This window comes from Choristoneura fumiferana, chromosome 24, assembly GCF_025370935.1.
Source record: "Choristoneura fumiferana chromosome 24, NRCan_CFum_1, whole genome shotgun sequence".
Lineage (NCBI taxonomy): Eukaryota > Metazoa > Arthropoda > Insecta > Lepidoptera > Tortricidae > Choristoneura > Choristoneura fumiferana.
In genome coordinates this window covers 3,257,655-3,279,166 of record NC_133495.1, presented here as the reverse complement: position 1 = coordinate 3,279,166, position 21,512 = coordinate 3,257,655, and the positions used below count along the sequence as shown (strand labels likewise).

The 21,512-nt window shown below is 35.4% G+C and overlaps 2 protein-coding genes across 7 annotated transcripts in view; both read left to right on the top strand.

Annotated features, from left to right (window-relative positions):
- The first annotated feature begins 3,843 nt into the window (after positions 1 to 3,843).
- LOC141441709 (waprin-Thr1-like) lies at positions 3,844 to 11,393 on the top strand. 2 transcript variants are annotated; one of them, XM_074106521.1, is made up of 4 exons: positions 3,844 to 3,949; positions 8,531 to 8,596; positions 9,027 to 9,188; positions 10,740 to 11,393. In XM_074106521.1, the coding sequence occupies exons 1-4, from the start codon at positions 3,946 to 3,948 to the stop codon at positions 10,835 to 10,837; spliced, it is 330 nt and encodes a 109-aa protein (XP_073962622.1). In that variant the 5' UTR covers positions 3,844 to 3,945; the 3' UTR covers positions 10,838 to 11,393. The 2 variants fall into 2 exon arrangements, with proteins under 2 accessions (XP_073962622.1, XP_073962623.1); XM_074106522.1 differs by lacking the exon at positions 3,844 to 3,949 and adding an exon at positions 8,273 to 8,276 and having other exon boundaries at positions 8,530 to 8,596.
- Positions 11,394 to 12,398: 1,005 nt separating this feature from the next.
- Positions 12,399 to 21,512, top strand: part of LOC141441676 (uncharacterized) — a 28,079-nt gene continuing 18,965 nt past the window's right edge. The window contains exons 1-2 of one of the 5 annotated variants that reach the window (XM_074106473.1): positions 12,399 to 12,500; positions 14,145 to 14,408. In XM_074106473.1, coding sequence (XP_073962574.1) covers positions 14,284 to 14,408 — 125 coding nt within the window. In that variant the 5' untranslated portion in view covers positions 12,399 to 12,500; positions 14,145 to 14,283. Of the gene's footprint in view, positions 12,873 to 14,144; positions 14,409 to 20,217; positions 20,345 to 21,512 lie in introns of those variants that run through there. The other 4 variants (XM_074106477.1, XM_074106475.1, XM_074106474.1 and 1 more) reach the window with 4 other exon arrangements.

Here is a 21,512-nt window from a genome sequence, read left to right as displayed (position 1 = left end):
CAAATGGCATCGGAATCTGAATATTGTTTTTACTTGATCTTGAACATGTTAATTCATTTTGCTTCAACCAGAATTTTTGATGCATGTAACCTAAATCATTTTGCCTTGAACATTTGAACAATATTTATTTTTCTCACTTGAATCAATCTTACCTGAACTAGAATATGAAACAATTTGACTTGTGCAAATTTTCCGTGACCACTTTTTAGTCTTTTTGTCACTTGATTCCTTTATATTAGTTTATTATTTATACTAAATATAGTACTGAAATCGATTTATTATTTCACCTAGCAGTAAAAAATGGCGTAAAAAATTACAAGCAAATGAACACAAATCATAATACCCAGGTATTTGAGATTAAAAGAAATTATTATTAATTCTATTTTAATTTGAGTCATTTTTACTTGAATAGTTTACAACCAGGTGGGCGATTTAAATCATTTATCTATGAACAGTTTCTACTTAGTGAGCGATTTAAATCATTTATTCTTGAAGTATCAAAAAAGTGTACATAAACTTAACTTAAACCATTTGCTTTGAACTTAGATATTTCTGCCCTGATCAGAGAATTGTGCAAAATGGCTCAAGTTACATAAAATAAACTTTATTTCTTTTATATTTATGTATCAAAAATTAGCAAAGAATATGCCGCTTTATGATTGGGACACTCTAATTAAATTTTTGTCAAGTCTTTTAGGACCAGTCATTTTTTTACATCTTTAAAACGCTCTCCTGTAAAGTTTTCAAAATGGCGCTTGAGTCAAACAGCCTTTTAACCGAAGCTTTTAACCGTCGAGTTAGCTAGATTGATTGGTGTTTAGTCTATTTGATATAATAACACTCAACAGGTGACGGGGTAATTTTTTAAAATCACCCAGGGGAGTATTTACCCTACGACCAAGAGGGCCATTGGCTCAGGCCGGCAGACAAGTGTCAGAGGGACCGCACGACACGTACTTCGAGTTTCGAGTTTCGTAGTAGCCCTGCTGATCAACCGTACATATACGTATTTCCATGGTCCCCTTGGCCCTAGGATAAATATTAAATACGCCTCTGTCTGATTTTGGGGCTGGTAGTGGTCGCATTATAGACAGCAGCAAGGCTACTACGAAACTCGAAACTCGATGTCGAGTTTCGTAGTAGCCCTTATAGATTTTGCTTCCACCCGATGGATTCATACTGCACACAAGCCTTTACTGGATATCGGGCCGATTTTAGAAATCACATCAGTGATAATATGAATTGGCGAAAAATAGAGTCAAAAAACGTCCTTAAGCTGTGCCTCTTTGGTCACACACAATAGAAGGATTTTTATTTAGCACTTTCGAGTAATAGGTGTTTTCCACTGATGAGTTTCCGAAATCGGTCTCCAAAGCAAACAACGTCGCGTGCGCTGCAAATGACATTAAAATGGTTCTACTGATTTTGATACTGTTTATTTAAAATTATCTTTGGAGTCATCTACATCTCGGCCTATATATATATATACGGTCCACTGCAGGGCATAGGGCCTCCTCTCAGAATCAAAGGGCTCGGCTCGGAATGTAGTTCCCACGCGGGCCCAGTGCGAATTAGCAACTTCGCAAAAAAAAATCGCAGGTGTGTATAGGTTTCCTCACGATGTTTTCCTTTATCGTAAAGCTCATGATAAATTATTTCGAGTTGTGCGTGCGAGCCAAGGCTCGAACCCACAACTCTCTACATGAGAGACCACAGGTTTATTTAGTGTCAAAAACACATTACAAAAGGTTTCATAAAGATTAATTGACGAAAAATACATGAACTGAACTAGAGCTCCTCTTTTTTGAAGCAACAATCAGGTCGTGACTAGACTTAATTAGTTTTTTTCTCTGCATATTTTATATTGATATACCTACCCACCTACGTTTAGTTAAGAGTCTAAACAATAATTACCGCTCTAGACGTTGCAAGGAAGACTGACGAGACCGGTTGTAGCAAGATACATCTAATACCAGCTTAGGTACGCCATCCGGTCTGGCTCAACATACGTAAACTAGTTTAAATAAATACCCACTTACTTTTGATATACCTAATGTATTATAGAGTCTGGCTATTAAAGGTTGGCAACCTGAAGAAAACATATTTAAAAAGCTTGTCAATATCTCGCAAGAGAGAAATAAATAAATAACTATCCAATGTCCTTCTCAGGAACTACATACCAAATTTAATTCAAATGGGGTCAGCGAGCGATTTAAACGTGTAGAGTTAACAGACAACAGATAGACACAGTTACTTTCGTATTAATAAACACCTACATATACACCGAGAAGAGCTGTCCCTTTTATTGCAAAACATAGCATTGGTAAACAAACAATTATAACTTGAATAAATACCTAAAGCTGTAAACAAAACAATTGAGTGTCGTTGTAAGGAAAATCCGAAGCAAAAACTTACTGGTAATTCGCCAATAGTTATCGCTATGCATGTTGTCAACATCTCGGGCAAAGCAGTGACGTTTTAATGAGACTGGACACTTATTTGATTGAAGCAAATCTAAGTGTTTTAATAAAAAAAAATGATGAACTTTTAGGTAAAAACCGGCCAAGAGCGTGTCGGACACGCCCAAAATGTTCCGTAGCCATTACGAAAAAATTAAGTAATATTTTTCTTTGGATTTCGTATTTTATACAGAATCAAGTCAAGTCAAAATATATTTATTCAATTTAGGCTATAACAAGCACTTATGAATGTCAAATCTTCCGAGTTTAGGTATATTTTATACCTTAGGCTGCTATTTACTCGTAAACTACTAATAATTCTCAAGCTCAGTTATAGTTTTCCTTGAAAGTTTGATATACTTACTACCATCCTGAATTTTTTCAAATTTTTCCACCCACCGTTTTAGATTTTAGAGGGGTGGGGACGCTCGATTTTAATGAAAATTTGCACTTTAAAGTTGAATATTTCGCAAAAAAATCACTGAATCGAAAAATCGTCTTAGTAAACCCCTAATAGTTTTACAAGACCTATCCAAGAATACCCCACACTATAGGGTGGGATGAGAAAAAAAAATCACCCCCACTTTACGTGTATGGGAGGTACCCTAAAAAAAATTTTGTTGAATTTTTAATTGTACCATTTTGTCGTCATAGTTTACTTATATATCCGTGCAAAATCACAGCTTTCTACCATTGATAGTCCCTGAGAAAAGCCGCGGACGAACAGACAGACAGACAGACAGACATGGCGAAACTATAAGGGTTCCGTTTTTGCCATTTTGGCTCCGGAACCCTAAAAATCATAAAGTTATAGTAAAAAATATATACTTAGTGTTTATTGGATAACTAGTGATTATTGGTAGTATTCATATGTAAACTATTTTTAGACCGGTCCATACAAGGTGATAAGGTAAAGACAGGTGAGAATATCTTGCTAGAGGATTCTACATAGGTACAACTTATTATTTAAAGAAGAAATTCTAATAACGCCCATAACGCTTAACGCCTGCAATTGGTAAGTCAATCCTACCTAAGAGTTTTTTAATAAGAAAACGCTTTTCGAATTTGCTTACCGGAACCCTTTAAAATATTAGAAAACCCTTAAACTTTCAAGTCTTCGATTGTGAAGAAACACTACAGACAAACGTTAATTATTTTTCATTATTTTGTCATATACTTCCATAGCATTTTAAAACGAACTCAATAAACAAATAGCAAAAAGTAACAAGCAAATTCAGCTACTACTGTCATCGATTTATAATATAAATAATAATAGGTATTCTAAATCGATGATACTGTATTTGCAACGTCGCCACTCTCCCAGAGGCTTCACCCACTTAGGCAGTAACTCTACGAAAATAAGACTAACTGAGCTTTCGTAATTCATAATCTTTTTGTATGTTTGCCAACTGGCCGAACCAGAACCAGTCTCCTCTTAGCGGCAGTGAGAAGTAGACACACGCAGCTTGTGCAACATATACAAAACATGGGTATGTTTACATAGCTGTTTCTATCCATTCTATTTCGATACTATTTGAATTTAAATATCTGAGACTTTATTTTTCAATACAGTCCTAAAGTATAATGTTTCTCATAGTCATAGATTTCTTTTTCTTAATGTGATATGGTGCATTTTGGACTACCCACGGTTTTCCAAACGCGATAGTAATTTAGTTAAAAAGATTGCTCTTAACATTAGTTTAGTTGATTGAAAACAATTATGTACCTATTGGATTTAGCTACAATGGGTTAACTTAGGTTTAGTAGACTAGAGTAGAAACGCGTACATATAAACATGCATATTTCCATTATACTTACATACACGTGACTCCTAAAATCATAATCCTTCGTTTTGGCTATGCCATTGTCGGATAAAAATAACAAGTCTTCGAACATTGCATTGTAGATTTAAGTAGGTACATGAAGAAATAGGCTATATTGAAGGGATTCAATGTGAAGTCATAACAATACCTATTGTCAATATACTCCGTTAATATATATTTCAATTTATATAAATTCCGACACTGAATTTTGGTGGATCAATCAATCAATCAAATACTTTATTTTACATAAAAACATGGTGTACAAAATAGGTCTTAAATATTATTAGTTTTCACATGCTCTGTTGCTAGGACAACACGTAAAATACAATTGAATAAAATAAACAAAATAAGTAAAAATAATACAATAAAAGTACATTTACTTAATTTTTTTAATGTCAAGATACAAATAATATCCTCTGCCTGGAGAGAGATCTCTATATTGTAGCCTCTCCCCACAAAAAGTGTAAAGTACCTACCTATGCAATTTTCCGTGGTAAAAACTATCCTATGTCCTTCCCTGGAACTTAAACTATATGTACTTATACCGAATTTCATCTAAATCGGTTCAGCGGCTAGACGTGATGAAGTATAACACACTAACAAACAGACTGAAAACTTTCGCATTTATAATATTAGTGGGATCTAAGTAGGTACTTGTACTTTTTTTTGACGACCTAGATGATGATGATGATGATGATTTTGATGGCCTAGTGGTTAGAGAACCTCACTACGAAGCTAGAGGTCCCGGGTTCGATTCCCGTGTCGGGGCAGATATTTGTATGAACAATACGAATGTTTGTTCTCGGGTCTTGGGTGTTTAATATGTATTTAAGTATGTATCTATCTATAAAATTATATTTATCCGTTGCTTAGTACCTACCCATAACACAAGCTTTGCTAAGCTTACTTTGGGACTAGGTCAATTGGTGTGAATTGTCCCGTGGTATTTATTTATTTATTTATTTACTGTCAGTTTGACAGAATCAGGTGCTAAATTATGGAACAAACTTTAAAAAAAAAACATTTTTTTTAAACCAAACCTTAACAAAAAGCCATTATTGACATTGGTTCATAAACAAACATGACAGAAAATTTTCCACAGCCGCTATGAGTAGGTAATCTAGTTTGCGGCTAACCGTAACGACGCTATGCATGTTTTTGTACTCAGATAAGATACAGCAGTTTTATTAAGTACCTACATTTAAAAGAAAGAAAATATTTAATTGGCAACGCAATTAAACAAACAATACAAGACAACAATATAAACAATACAAGATAAAATAGTACAATACAGCACAGATCATATTATTAATTATGGCATCTCTAGTTATGGCAGGACATATAAAACTTATTTACAAAAAATATATAATATACAAGTAAGAATACTGAAAACCATTGTACCACTTAAAATTAAACTTAAGTATAGAAACAAATACGAAAAATTGTTTCAGCACTGTAGAATCATAAATGTATTTGATAAAGTCAAATTAGCCATAGCTTTAGAATATAAGGATAGACTGGGAGAATTAGTTAGATATGACAGACCAAAAAGGCTCCGAACCCTAGATAATAGTAATCACTTCATCACTCCAAAATGTCAAAACATTTATGGCAAAAGGATCTGGTCCTACATCCTTCCTCAAATACTAAATGATTTTCCCAGGGCTACAATTGATAAAATAACTAGCAACCCTAAGAACATAAAAAACATAATTAAGAATTTACTTATTAAGGGCAACTCATAGCCTAGCAACTAAAATCTTTAAAAATAAAGATTAGCTAGGAATATCACTTAACTAATTGTAAAATTGTTATGAAATCAACAGTTATAATTTAAAATTTTTTTTTTTTTATATAAAAGGAGTTTTAAAAAAAAATAAGAATATGACTTTGCAAGTAGTCTGTCCTGCGGCAAAAGGAGCAAACTCAGCTAATGCTGCGCTTACGTGAAAGCTGCCAGCGCTGGTTTTCAGTCTGCCCCTGTTGAAACATGCTGGAATATTGTCTATTAAAATGGCAAAGTACCTACCTACATACATGACAGAGGACCTGTACACCATCTCTGTTAGTTTCTGTTATTAGGGTTCCCTACCTCAAAAATAACAATACCCCACTTGGACACGCGAAGTGTGGGTTTCCGTAGGTACTAAGTACGCGGCTAGTATTCAATACGTTCGCTATAAACTTTGTCTTCATCAATCTGAAATAAAATGAAAATGGTGGTGTTTATAAAATAATTAAAAGGCCGCTTCATAGAAAGTCACCAGGAGACCCATTTGCTCGTTTTCCATCCAGTCAAATAAAAAAAAAATGAAAAAAAAAGTATAAAAAATCCTACAATGCGCCCTGGGTTATTCAAGCGTTTTTTTATTTCATTGGGCACATTTTTGTTGACATGGTAGAAGATTTTGTTAGTTTCCAGGTTATCTTGTAGAAGTTAAAAAAAAATAAGGAATATTACTGCAATTTTCTGCCGTCAGAGTGCAGCACTAGCACAAGCACAAAACAGTAAATAGTTTTTTGAGTATCTTAAATGCCATAATGTCATATTATTTCAATTATTTTTTTGGAAATAAAGCTCTATCGTTACTATCGATGTAAATATCATGTTATTTTGTTACTAATAAATATAATATCATGATTTCTATAAGTACCTACCTACTAATACTCTTTGGTCATGATCTGTCATGGCGACAAAATATAAAGAGAACTGACTGTCATGGAGGTTTGCGCTAGTGTCGGACACGCCCGAAATAGGGTTCCGTAGCCATTACGAAAAATTAAGTAATATTTTATTAAAAATTAAGAAAAATTAAGTAGGTATATTTTATACCTTAGGCTGCTATTTACTCTTAAACTGCTAATAATTCTCAAGAAAACTTAACCGTTATAGTTTTCCTTGTAAGTTTGATATAGGTCATCCTGATTTTTTTCAAATTTTTCCACCCACCGGTTTAGATTTTAGAGGGGGGGGGGGGCGCTCGATTTTAATGAAAATTTGCAATTTAAAGTTGAACATTTTGCAAACAAATCACTGAATCGAATTTTTTTTATAGCAACCCCCTAATGGTTTTAAAATACCTATTCAACTCCCACACATGTTGGATGAGAGAAAAAAATCACCCCCACTTTACGACTATGGGAGGTACACAAAAAAATTTTTTTTTTATTTTACCATTTTGTCGGCATAGTTTACATATATATTCGTGCAAAATTACAGCTTTCTCGCATTGATAGTCCCTGAGCAAAGCCGCGGACGGACAGACAGACGGACAGACATGGCGAAACTACAAGGGTTCCGTGTTTGCCATTTTGGCTACGGAACCCTAAAAATGTGACCATGAAAATTGAGTGAGACGGTTGAAACGCTGGTAAAATGACTGCTAGCTGACATTAAAGTCATGGATAAAGCTTCGATTTATTAAAAATGTTTTCGCTTGTTTATCATTTCGCGATATTTGCGTCGATTAGTAGGTCAAGGGGCGCTTGCAAAACATATAATGACACATAATTATAAACAGATAATGATATTATGCATCATAAATCACTGCGGAATTAATCAAATAGTGTGTTCGTTTAGAACACGTTGCTTTATTTGAGGGTCGAGCCAAAACTGCTACTAAATAATAGATAAGTAGATTATATTTATTACCTTATGAAATTTCTGAAAAATATATTAGGTATAGGTATAGGTATAAATAAACACATGTCCATTATATCTACCTATTTCAGAAGAGTGTATTCAAATGTATACAAATAAAATAATGTATAATACCTAGTACTTAATCCAAATAGATTAAACGTCAGTCAAAAATAAAATCACAAATTATAGAATTATAATTATATTCTAGAAATAATAATAACAATAATGAACAGTGAAATAAAAATAAAAATAAAAATAATGTAAATAAATATAAGTATAATAAAAATAATAATAATAAAAATTGTATTATAAATAAATAATGTTTAATGTAATACAAGTTCACAAAACATGCAAACGTTGTAGGTAAAGTCAGTAGGTGCAAAAATTTGGAAATAAAATTAAAAGGAATGTATATTAAATGAAACAATTTATGAAATAATAGTGAGAGAGATATTTTTATAGTTGTAATATTATAATTACGAAAGATATAAAACATCGCTTCACAATATCGTTGTATAGCACTAAAAATCAACGTCGGGTTACTATTTGTGTTTGTACTAAAAATACACGCTGTATTTCAGCTCCATGATTAAACTTTGTTTCAGGATCCTTAACGGTGTTGGTGTTCTCCGTGTTTGCGGTGATTCTGCTCATCAGCTACACAGATGCTAGTAAGTTAATAATTTCGAGAAGAGTAGTCGGGGCTACGGCTCCGGGAATGCCCCTCTTTGGTGAAGTTCCAATCCACACGAGAAGTCGATTAAAACTTAATATTATCATGGTAGTTGTGCGTGACCTGACACGACACTTGTCTGTTTTTTTGATAGAACAACAAATTGATGACCAAACTGCTTTAACATTCGAATGGGATTTTTATTTGAAATTAATGACCTAATGGCCACGGAAGTGAGGGGCAGAGGCCAAATACTCTCCCTCCCCTTCAAACAGGGTCTCACAGCGCAGGCAACCTCATGCATAAACGTGAAGAAACCTTTGGCAGAGTTCCCTCACCACCCCACTTCCGCGGTCCCCGGAAAAGCACGGAATGGTATTGTGAATCTATTAATCTAAATAACAGCGATCCGTATTTGATCTCGCCAGGCAGCTGCCCTCTTCCGACGAAGGTATACGGCTGTAGTCCAAAATGCACGCAAAACTACGACTGCAAGGGTGGCAAGCTGTGCTGTCGCAACGGATGCAACGCCATGTCGTGCGCCGAGCCTGTCAGCAACGGGCAAGGCACCAGCGGCGATAAATACTCGGGTAAGTAACTGGGAAAGGCCTATTCGAGCGTTTTTAAATTAAATTGTATTAGGTAGGGAAAAACTTTAATAAATTACCTGCTTTATGTAGTAGTGCACAGAACTGATACGGGACTTAAGTAAGTCATTTTTCGAATATGGCATTTTGACTTATCTACACGGGCCATTAGCCCATTATTCAAGCGTTTATTCCGTATCATTTTCGTGGGCACATTTTTGTTGAAATCTCTAGGTTGTGTTGCAGTTTCTAGGTTATTGAGTAGAAGTACGGGATGTCTTAAAAATAATCGCACATAACGTCAAATTCTACAGCCCATTCATAAAGAAATGTAACCACGAAAATGAGACGGTTGAAACACTTGAATAATGGTACTCCCTGTACACATGAAAAACTTAAATAAATGACCTGTTGTATGTAGTAGTGCACAGTATTGATATAGGACTTAAGTCGACATATCTATACGGACACTACTCCTATATACAATTTTTTTCACAACTCTGTTCCCACCAGATTTTGGGTCATTATTTCCAGTGTTCGGACAACTTTTACAAATGATTTTTCTAGATTTTCATAGCGTTTCCGGTTATTTATTATAAGAACACAATAAACAATGACAATTACAAAATGAATAATCGACCAAATGGTTTGATCTACGTATAGATTTTATGCCGACTTACTAATTGACGAAACGAGTAAGTTGAGTATGAAATGATGTCAATGTTACTCTGCCAAATGATGTTGTGCCAAATGAAGTATTTGCGAATAGTTCGCACCTTTAAAATTAAACTGAAATGATTCGAAATTTTCTCATTTTAAAATTCAACCAGTTGTGTTTTATGTAAAGTTTATTTTGGAACTGTGAATATTTCGAATTGTTTCAGGTTAATCTTAAACGTGCGAGTTGAAAATTGGCGCAATAGAAGTAGCGAATCAATCGGTCACCGTCTGCTCGGCTATGATAATTATGTTAATCTCTTCTACATGTCGCATTTTTCTACTGATTCTTGTTTATTGTTGTATTAAAAACTCGCAAGATCTTGAGCTCACCGAGCCACACTAATCTTAAATTTGTGACAATGAGGGCTATCGCGTATGAATTCGCCACTAGAGGCGCTAGTGTAGCGTGAGGTTTCCGAAATGTCAAATCTCATAGTTTTTTACGCGGGTTCATTTATAATTAGAATAATTTTGTGAATATTTTGGAAATATCTGAAATTAATTATGGCAAATATGCGTTCCGGGGCAATGAATGTCTGTTGAGACAGTTTTGTCTTTCGGAAACCTTTGTCCTCCCTTTTTTCCGAACAAAACGGGGACTATGCAACACTGTGGCATGCTTGATATTTTTATGGTACAATTTTAAGGTGTATTAAATATGATTTTAATCTAAACTTTGTTTCACGCCCGTAATAACAGACTTTGAAAGCCATACTTAAAAACCTCACACAACAGTGCGCCATCTAGTGAGACAAAAAACGATAGTCCTCATTCTCTTGAACTCCAAACGATGCATATATTTTGACTCTAAAATGGTTTTCATTATAATTTTAGCCGGCAGCGGCGTGTACTGCAACAACCAGAAGTGCAGCCCGCAAGAGGTGTGCAAGCAAGACCCCGCCACCAAGCGGATGAAATGCGTGCGCGCTTAAGGAGGGTGTTTAGACAGGCGAAATATAGATGGCGTTAGTAGCGTGAGATCCGTTTGACGTTACAGTCTTGCTTGTGATTGGCTCGCGTGACACAAGTGTCAAGGTTGTCAAAAATCATTACCTCCTGACATGATTGATACTAGCGCCAGCTAGAATGTCAGTGCCCATGTCTATGATATTTTTATAGAGACATCGTCACACAGACTGAAAATTTTTAATCCCACTTGGGCCCGATTGCATAAAAAAATACAAGCTAATAGTATTAGCGATTTTATATTGAAATTTACTAATATTATTAGCTTGTACTTTATTATGCCATTAGGCCCTGGAGGAAAAGTACCTACCTACCTACGCTCTCAATACTGAAGTAAGATACTCAAAATAAACATTTTTTTAAAGAAATAAAGCTGCACTAAAGGATTCAACACAAGTCTCATTCAAACGAAATTAAAGCAAAATTCACTTGTGTTGTGACTCATTTCAATTTTTAATTGATAGCGTTTGGTAAGTCAATGCTACCTAAGTGGTATATTTTAATAAAGTTTTTTAACGTTCACCTTCCAAGCGTTTTATTTCCAGCTCAAATAAAGACCGTTATTATAAAATATCTGTATAAAAGATTAAGGATATGTTATAAAATTACTTCGCAACTTACACAAACTACCTACACATTATACTTAATTTAACCTAACCTAACTCAGTATGCGTGTGTTTTTGGATTGCCAGAAAGTTTATTCGAAGTCAGATAGGTAAGTCCTTGTTTGGAAGTCATACGCCATGACAAGTTACTTTTTGAACTTACATCATTTTATTGAATATTATATGTATGTGTCATTTTGTCATAAAGGCCGGAGTCTGGAACTGAAAAAATTGATGAAAAAGAAACCAATATTTTACAAAAACCATATTTGAGAATTTATACGTTGAAGTGTCAATTACTAAGAAAGTAGAGTTCTTAGTTATTTAAATTCTATTCTGCGTATTCTGTTGTTTCATATTATAGTGATTCTACAAGTCTCGTACAGTCAATGTCATAAATAAGTGATCACTTTTGTACCTTGTCGCTTTCAGTCGCTACGTGATTTCGTGTGTAATATTATAAATGCGAAAGTAACTATCTGTCTGTCTGTCTGTTACGCTTATATTCACGTCGACGAAACCACTGAACCGAGTACGATGAAAGGTAAGTTTACTTTGAGATAAGTTTGTACCCCAAGGATCAACACAGGATACCTTCTATTCCGGTAGAGGGCGCCACCGCGCGATATCCTAGATCCACGCAGACGAAGTCACGGGCATAAGCTAGTTAGTTATAAATAAGAAAATGAAATAGTGTCTACAGCCCCAATAATAAGCCAATTAAGTCATATGATAAGAACGCCGAACGAACCATTTATATACCACATACGCTCGACTTGCAGTTCATCCTATTCTCAAGTCTAAATGGGGAAGCAATAAGGCACTACCCTTCACCATAGAGCAGAGGGTTTATTTTTTCATCAGTTACATCTCCTGAGTATTGTTGTGTAGTCGATACCTAGTCTCAGTCGCTGCCGAGCGCCCGGCGATGGCGCCTCGCGCCTATAAAAAACCTTCACAACACGCGACAGAATTAAAAAGTTACAAATAAAACGTGACTGCCAGTTCGTCGGGCATTGCATGCGTAATTTTTTTAAAGTCAGTTTGACGTTTAAACACTTTCAAAAAATCGCAGGAAAGTTATTAAGTATTCGTACCCAAGTATCGCGTAATAGATTAAATAAGTAGAGATTTAATTCAAGTAGTTTAAAATTATTCACTTGAATACTCCCAGTTTTTTTTTTAATTTGGAATAAACCAGAGGTGCACGCATTGTCATTTATCATAAAATTCATAACTTTTACTAGGCTCGTTTAAAATGAAAATTAAACTTTTATTTTGCGGGCAAAGAATCCTGAACATGTTAAAAGTTCTAATAAGTACCTACTTATCTATAGCCATGTGTTATCAAGTCAATTATTGCAGTAACAGGTGCTTGGAATTGTAATTACTTACTGTAAGTATAATAAGGTATTAAGAGACGGTCTGTAATAATAAGGCAAGGCACTCAAGTTTATTCTTAAAAAAATCTATCGGAGTAAGTATAAGTTAAAGAGCACCCAAAATTATTGCGTGTTTTTTCAGGAGGGGGGGGGGTAGATTTTGGAAATAGCAAGGTACTTATATCTATACGTTGCAAAAAAGATGAAAAATAAAATAAGTGCCCCTTAAAAACTACCTCTCAAATTAAATTATTATGCCTAACTTGTGAAAAGGAACACGCTTGTGAACAGGGATTTTTTTTCCTACAATTAAAAGGAGGATAATAACAGCCTCATGTTTAATAAATAATTTCACACACCCTTAATAAGTACTCTAGCTCTTTTGGGACTTTTGAGGTCACCTGAGTATTGACTAGCGATCACATTCAACGTCGCTCTACCATGCTCTACCCTCATTCTAAGTAAACCGTTTGACGGAACAAAGTGATGAAAACGATAGCGATTTCAAGTGCCTCTGTTCGCCTTCGCGTTAGCGTATTTTGAGCAGAAGTGTAGTCGAACCTTAAATGGTAACTCAACTGCTTGCCTGTGGGCGTAATTAACGACGTTGGAGATATACTCACCTATAATTTTATACTTGTAGAGCTACAGCGAGCAGATCGATAATGATCATTTATTCAGAAATGCACCGCAGCCTTTATGACCAGTGCCTACGCGAGACCGTTCGAGCAATAAATCCAATACTTACTCAAACCTAGTACTAAAAAAAAAGTTAGTTATTCTAGCGGCTATTGTATCATATTCACTGCTGGCATATTTTTTTTAATCTGTCGTCAGGAACTGGGTTTGTGAAATCAAATTAGGTACCGTAGCGTACGGTACGGGTGTAACGGGTTACTTATAGCCCTGAAGGGTAACTTAGGACATTGGGAAAATAATAATTAAAACCATATTTAAAAACAAAATACTTCCAGATTAACTCGGTTCATCTTTTATTGTTTTGTAATTAATTTTGGTTATGGCTCATTGCCATATATGACGTTGGTTTCACCTAAGCGCGGGCGTCCACATTTGTATGGTTTTATTAAGCCCTTTTTTATAAATATGACTTTATTATGGGATAAAGTTACTCTACTTATTGAGTCTAAGTGGTCTAAATACCCCGACTTTACCATTCACGAAAGTAAAATTCATAAGTACAAAACTAAGTACTAACTTCAGCTCAATTTAATTTTCGACTGTTGACTAATCATACCTTGCTGTAATTTTCAACAACTCAAATTGAGTCCAATCTTACACTACTTTGAAAGTGGTATTTTTGAGATTGCGAGTTCAAAAACCAGACCCAAACGCGGGGATTTTTAGTATGTTAGACTCGTGACAAGAAGTAAAAAGACTTTAAAATAATGTGATTTAAAAAAAAGCATGAGTTCGGATGAGAATGCGTGCTGCGCGGCGCTGTGGGCGCGGCTGCGCGCGCGCGGCGCGGGGCTGCGCCGGCGGCGGCGCGTGGCACCCGACAGCGCGCCCGCCAACGGAAAATCATCCAGGTCAGTACCACAGCATACAGATACGTACTTATAGGTAAGAAGCCGTGGTGGCCTAGTGGTTTGACCTATCGCCTCTCAAGCAGAGGGTCATGGGTTCGAACCTCGGCTCGCACCTATGAGTTTTTCGAAATTCATGTGCGGAATTACATTTGAAATTTACCTCGAGCTTTGCGGTGAAGGAAAACATCGTGAGGAAACCTGCACAAACCTGCGAAGCGATTCAATGGTGCGTGCGAAGTTCCCAATCCGCACTGGGCCCGCGTAGGAACTATGGCCCAAGCCCTCTTGATCTGGGAGGAGGCCTGTGCCCAGCAGTGGGACGTATATAGGCTGGGGTGAGGTAAAAAACTTAAGATGACCCGGGCCCAATTACATAACAAATTACAAGCAAATAGTATTACCTAGTGAATTTCAATACAAAATCTTGTAATTTGTTATGCAATTGGGACCCGAGGCGGTATTGCTCTAGTTTCTGACGCTCGCGATCGCAATCAAATGACAGATTTCGCATACAAAAGCTGTCATTTGATTGCGATCGCGACCGTCAGAAACGTTAGGCAGCATGGCGTCTGGTCATCTTCTTAAGTTTTTTACCTATACTGGTATAGGTACTTAGTTATGTACAGAATGGACAAGTATGACCCCGTTGGCAAATTGCGAGTGTCTGTGATCACTTACATACGAGGTCAAAGATAGGTTTATTATATTATAGATACTTTTACTACCTTGTCGATGTCACTTTATGTCTTTTGTCAGGAGGCATAATATTGTGACAAGGTGCTTTATTAAAGTGTAAAGATAACTTTGACCTCGACTGACCTACGTACATACCATGATGACCTAATGTGTCAAATCTTTTCTCACATACGGCCTTTGTCTCATTTTTCACTGTTATTTTGTATATATGAAGTAGAGAACAATCAAACTTCTATTATACCTATGTACTTAAGTCAAGGAAATCAAAATGATAATGATTAATATCCCATAAAAGTTAAAACAGGAAACTTGTAGGGTATCTAAGTTGTCCTAGAAACTTGAAACTTGCAATGGTATGAAGGTAAGCTCTTGTAGCACAACCAACAAAAAAAGTCTGTTTTTTTGTCTATCTACGTCAGGAACCATCTAAAATGATCCCACACTGGGTACGTTTTGCTGAGAAAAGGGGCTCTGCTAACACTGAATATTCGTAGATTCCTACAAATTTGTACAACACCCTCGGTGCGCGAGCCCGATTCGAATTTGACCGGTTTTTTGTACATTTTTATTACTTTAAACCCTACTTAGGAAATAATGAAATAAAGTGGTTGTATTATAGCTAATTATTACGAAAAAATCCTTTACTCTTTGTTAAATAAAACAATCATTCCTTATTCCAAACATTTTCACAGTACAAAAATGTACTGACTACTTAAGTCATTTTCCTGGTTTACTAGTAATGCTAGTGGTAATTGCACAGTGGGGCGCGTGTCGTGACCGCTGGGTTTGTTGAAAAACTCCTAATTCTACCAGGAAGTGAGCCGCTGTGGTTTGGATCTTGATACAGCGCACAGTGGTCAAAGAAAGTTGCGATTTGGACATGAAATTTTTGTCTGCTATATCACATCTGAATAAGCAATTAACAATGAGCGTTTGAACGTTGTTTGTACGAAATAAAAGTAATGAATTTTAGACAAGACATTAATCTGTCATCTCCCAGGATAACAGGATCAAAGGAATTTGGGCACAAATTTGTGCCTCTGGGAGAGGACAGGTTAAAAAAAATTACAGTCTCAACTCTGCGGAAATATTAAGTACCTAATATGGGTGAAAAATTTATTACTTACTTTTGAAAAGAAAACGTCCTAAATAGACTAATAATTTACAAATACTAAATCGTGAGTATTTTTAATCAGACATGGAAACATGCAAAGTGCAATTACAGCCCTTTATTTAATATTGTTAGAACTGTAAAGTAAGGTACAGTGTAACTCACTTATTAAATAGATATTTGAACTCATTTTTATTCTATGCTGCAAGAACCGTAAGTAAGTAAGTAAGTAAGTAAGTTCATAATGGTATTTCCATCAGGAAAAGTCGGAATACAACGGCACCTGGAGAAACAATGAAGAATAAAGATGAAATGAGTGACATTTTCATATCCATTAATACGGAACTTTATTATTTAGTGTCAAATGCCAAAAAGGATGTACAGTCACCAGCATTAATATCTGCCACAGCACAGCGGAGCGTGCAAAAATATCTGACATGTCCTTTCCTGCACTAGAAATAGAGTCGTATCAGATATTTATGCACGCTTGTTGTATCAGATATTGGTGTTGGTGACTGTACGATGAGTACTGAAGCTAATTAAGACAGCAAGATAAATATGAATTTTTCCGATAAAATACGATGCAAAATCATTACACACTACATCTTTATTCAATTATTTTTCACATTTATAAGCCTTAGATATTATTATCTTCTTGACATTAGACTTCAATTTCGTATCTAAGTATTTGACCGTTATATTTTTTGGAATTTTGTTATAAAAAAAACGTATGGTATCTTAACGAATTATTTGTTTCACCTTCTTGCAAATAGCCCACTGTGCCCCACAATAAGGGCATGGCTCGCGTGACATCCCACTCGATGCTCTCTATACAATACCGTATACACATAATAAAATAACTAACAGCACGCACCGCTGAAAGAAATATGGCGTTATTTTTAGATGAATTCATTACGTTAGCGTTATTACACAAGGAAGTTGACTGATTGCTTTCGGTATAAACAACGCGTAAGAATTTTAATAAATACTTAGAGGGTTGGGGCGGATTTTCGAAAACGTTTTTACATTAATAAGAATTAGAATTTACTAGTGCTTGCCCGTGGCTTCGCACGATTTTATTAAATTCCCAAAAAAATAAATCGTTGTATTTATTGATGTTGCTATAAACAACAGTGCCAAATTTCATGACTTTATACCCAGTGGGTGCATTTTCGAGATTTTACCCCGATATCGTTGGAATGTCGGTGTTAAAAGTACCTAATATCTACCTGTGTCATTTCAAAAAACCGGCCAAGAGCGTGTCGTACACGCCCAGGATAGGGTTCCGTAGCCATTACGAAAAAATCAAATAATATTTTTCTAAGAATCTTCCAAGTTTAGGTATATTTTATACCTTAGGCTGCTATTTACTCTTAAACTACTAATAATTCTCAAGCAATCTTAGCCGCTATAATTTTCCTTGTAAATTTGATATATTTACTACGTTCGAATTTTCAAATTTTTCCACCCAACAGTTTAGATTTTAGAGGGGGGGGGGGACGCTCGAACAATGAAACAGATCACTGAATAGAAAATTGTCTTAGCAAAACCCAAGGTTTAAAAAGCTATCTAACGATAGGTATTAGGGTTAGTAGAAAAAAAAAAAAGACTGACTGTCTGTTAACCCAAAAATTAACTTTCTTAGTACCACTTTGGCGAAACTGACATGACAGTTGTATTTTTTAAAATGTTGACTAATAACCCTAATATCCAACTATCTACGTAGGTACATCCAATGCAGGATTTGATCTACTTACAAAGTATAAAAAAACCGGCCAAGTGCAAGTCGGACTCGCGCACGAAGGGTTCCGTACCATCTATACAACATTCATTAGACATTAGCAAACAGCGGCAAAAAATCATGTTTGTTGTATGGAAGCCCCCCTACATTTAATTTAATCTGTTTTTATTTTAGTATTTGTTGTTATAGCGGCCACAGTTATACATAAATCTATGAAAATTTCATCTGTCGAACTATCACGGTTCATGAGATACAGCCTGGTGACAGACGGACAAACGGACGGACGACCGGATAGCGAAGTCTGAGTGCTTAATAGGGTTTTCGTTTTTTGCCCTTTGGGTACGGAACCCTAAAAAAAATATCCTTTATTATTCCTTTGAAATCTGAACTACTTACGCAGTATCAGTTCATTTTATTTGTTATCATTACCTATTGACACACACAGAAAAATACAAACCTCCTGAATAATTTGTAAAGCCATAATTTCATTCCATTAAAATGTTTTTGAACAACATTTATGAAAGATTGCACAAAGAAATCGAAAACAAAGATTCATCATCAGCCGGAAGACGTCCACTGCTGGACAAAGGCCTCCCCCTTAGAACGCCACAATGAACGACAGCTCGCCACTTGCATCCACCGGTTTCCCGCTACTCTCACGATGTCGTCAGTCCACCTGGTGGGAGGCCTGCCAACGCTTCGTCTTCCGGTTACACAAAGGTTACATAACGGATAAAAAAAAAACACAAAATTATTATCCAAATTTAAGGAACGTGTAAAACCTAGTAATATTTCTGTATACTAACTCACTAAACCTGTGAAAACACTTGTATTATACGCGTTGTTTGGGTTGGACTGGACACATCAACAAACGCCTTGTCCGCCCATCATCTAATTGTTGTCATTGTAATTTGTATGTAGAGTAGGTATTGTAGAGTCAACATAAACAGCTAAGTCTACGGAAAAACGGATCTACATTTTTTCTCGTAATTCAATTTGTAAAAAAATTATAAATACATCTGTAAGAGTTCCGTACGTCCACGGACAAACTAAACCCTACCACTACATATAATCAAAATGAAATAAAATTAGAAATTAAGGGGGTCCGCATAAAAGATTATTATATTCAATTTTATTTGCTGAGAGTTACTTATAAGTATATGTTTTCCCTAAGACCGACTCATGCTTGACGGTTGTTTATTATTTGTTAATTAATACATATTGCAGTATATTATCGTTACAGAGATTTATATCGAAAATACAGGCGGATCTCGGTAAAACATCGTATTATTTTCGTTCTATAGGTATCCATAAAGTGCAAATATTGAAATATTTTTATGGAATAGGTGGGCAAACGAGTAAACGGATCACCTGATGGAAAGCGATTACCGTCGTCCATGGACACCTGTAACGCCAGAAGAGTCACAAGTGCGTTGCCGGCCTTTGGATTCAATTATCAAACTCGGAATGATGATGATAATAAACTGCAACAATAATAAAAACCTGTCAAGGATAAGTCGGTCTTAGGTATTTTGTTAACTTTGTATTTCGTTTGCGTCTGACAACGATGTACGAGTATGTATGTATCCGAAAAACATACACAGGTAGTCAGTATTTTTTATGTTGTGCTGTTTATTCGTAGTTAGGTATATAGGTCAGTAATATTTTTCATCTGACAGTAACTGCATGAATATTCTTCTAAACTTAACCCTTTTTCAATAGATTAATGGTGCTGGCCTTAAAATAATATATTATTCGTTGCGATTCGACGAAAAAAAATCAAAAATCAATGAAATAAATGTGTTACCTACCTATAAAAATCTAAACTGAGTAAGTAAACTTCCGGAAAAAAAACATTTTTTTACCTAATTAATCTTCATCTGTTAATAAAAATAACCTATTTACAAAATTTCCAGGATTGGGCTGGCTGGTATTCAGTCAAGAACTGCAAGACCATGTGAACATACCTATATACATACTCGTAGAAATCGAAAACAAAAAATTCATAATGGATAAAGAAGAACAAAAAAATCATACAAAAATTACTATCTATCATTTATGGAAATGTAAAACCGACTAACTTTTCTTCGCAAAATGTAAATTTAATTTACGTATATGATAAAAAAATATCGAGTCTCTTTTTTGCTGACCCTACGCGCGCCCGCTCTAGCTGATAGTGGTCCCTAATGATTTGCTGTTGATTTTTACCCCATTACCTACTGAATACAGAAAACTGTCACGAATGCCAGTGGCCACTTTACTTTCCTATGTCACAGACGCATTCGACTGCTACAAAATTAATTGAAACTCAAAAATGGCGGATGTTAAAGACAGAAGAAAGTCGAGTATTAATTTTGTCAACTTTCATCGCTTCCATTTTCTTGACAGGTTGGTAACTAATTTAAAAAATCCTTATTAAAGTGGTAGCGAGCGACGGCCCCCGTCATGTATAAAAAATAAATTAACACTCATCTAGCACTAAAATTTAGTCAATGTAACTAACACTATTATAATGGACGAATAATATGAAATAAACATTTTGCATAGGTTAAACTCAAGGCTTCGATTCAGTGTAAAAATAAAACATATATGTAGGTTAGTTCTCTGACCCTTTAATGTCCCTTTTTACTATGTGTTCCTGAAGGAATAAATAGGCTATTATAACGACTTTTCTTAAAAAGGGAGGAGGTTCTTAGTCGGGGTTCAGCTGAAAACCAGCGCTGCAGCTCTGGTTACAGGGCTACGGCACATGCTGAGCTGAGTCCTTTTGGCATCACACTACAGCACAATGTCTCTAATTTTTCTCTCTTCTTCTATTTATGTTTTTACTGTGTTTTTGTTGTGATGTAGTGTGTTTTTGTTGTCAAGAAATGTTGTGAGTTTGAGTTTAGTTATTTTTTACCTAATGCATTTTTCCTAATTTGAAGACGGCTTGAACAATTAAGAAACGATAAAATAATCACGGCGTTCAATTATTTTCGTTCATTGTTTTCGTTTTTGGACATTCATTGAAGTTATGTATAGTAGATATTATTTTTGTGGGGCTTGACGATTTGCAATAATACCCAGTAACATATTTAATAAATGTTACCTGCCACTGATCCCATCAACGTAGGTACAAAAGTATATTAAGTTTTATTAATTGCCAATAAAACTAAAGGAAACCGCCTGCATGTATGCATGTATGGGTGGTTTTGGTCTACAAGTTCTCGACTTTTACAAGTAATAATTTATTTACTGCCAACCATAATGTATTTCAAGAGCTTAATGACACGCTTCCGCCATTAGTGGAATGCCCTGCCCAATTACATTTTATTTCTTTGTAGAAAAAGTCGCATGGGTACCTACTGCAACATTATTTACATTGGTGTGGTACAAAATTTGTTTGCTGGATTGTTTGATTATTTTAAAGCAGATTGTTTTCTGCGACAAATTAAGTTAAAACATAGAGCACAGGTTCACGAAGACACGAAATTAGAGTTGTGGATAACGCTCATTTCGAGGTTTGAAGACTCGAACCCTTAAGACTCCAGAGTCTTAAAGCCTCTTCTATATT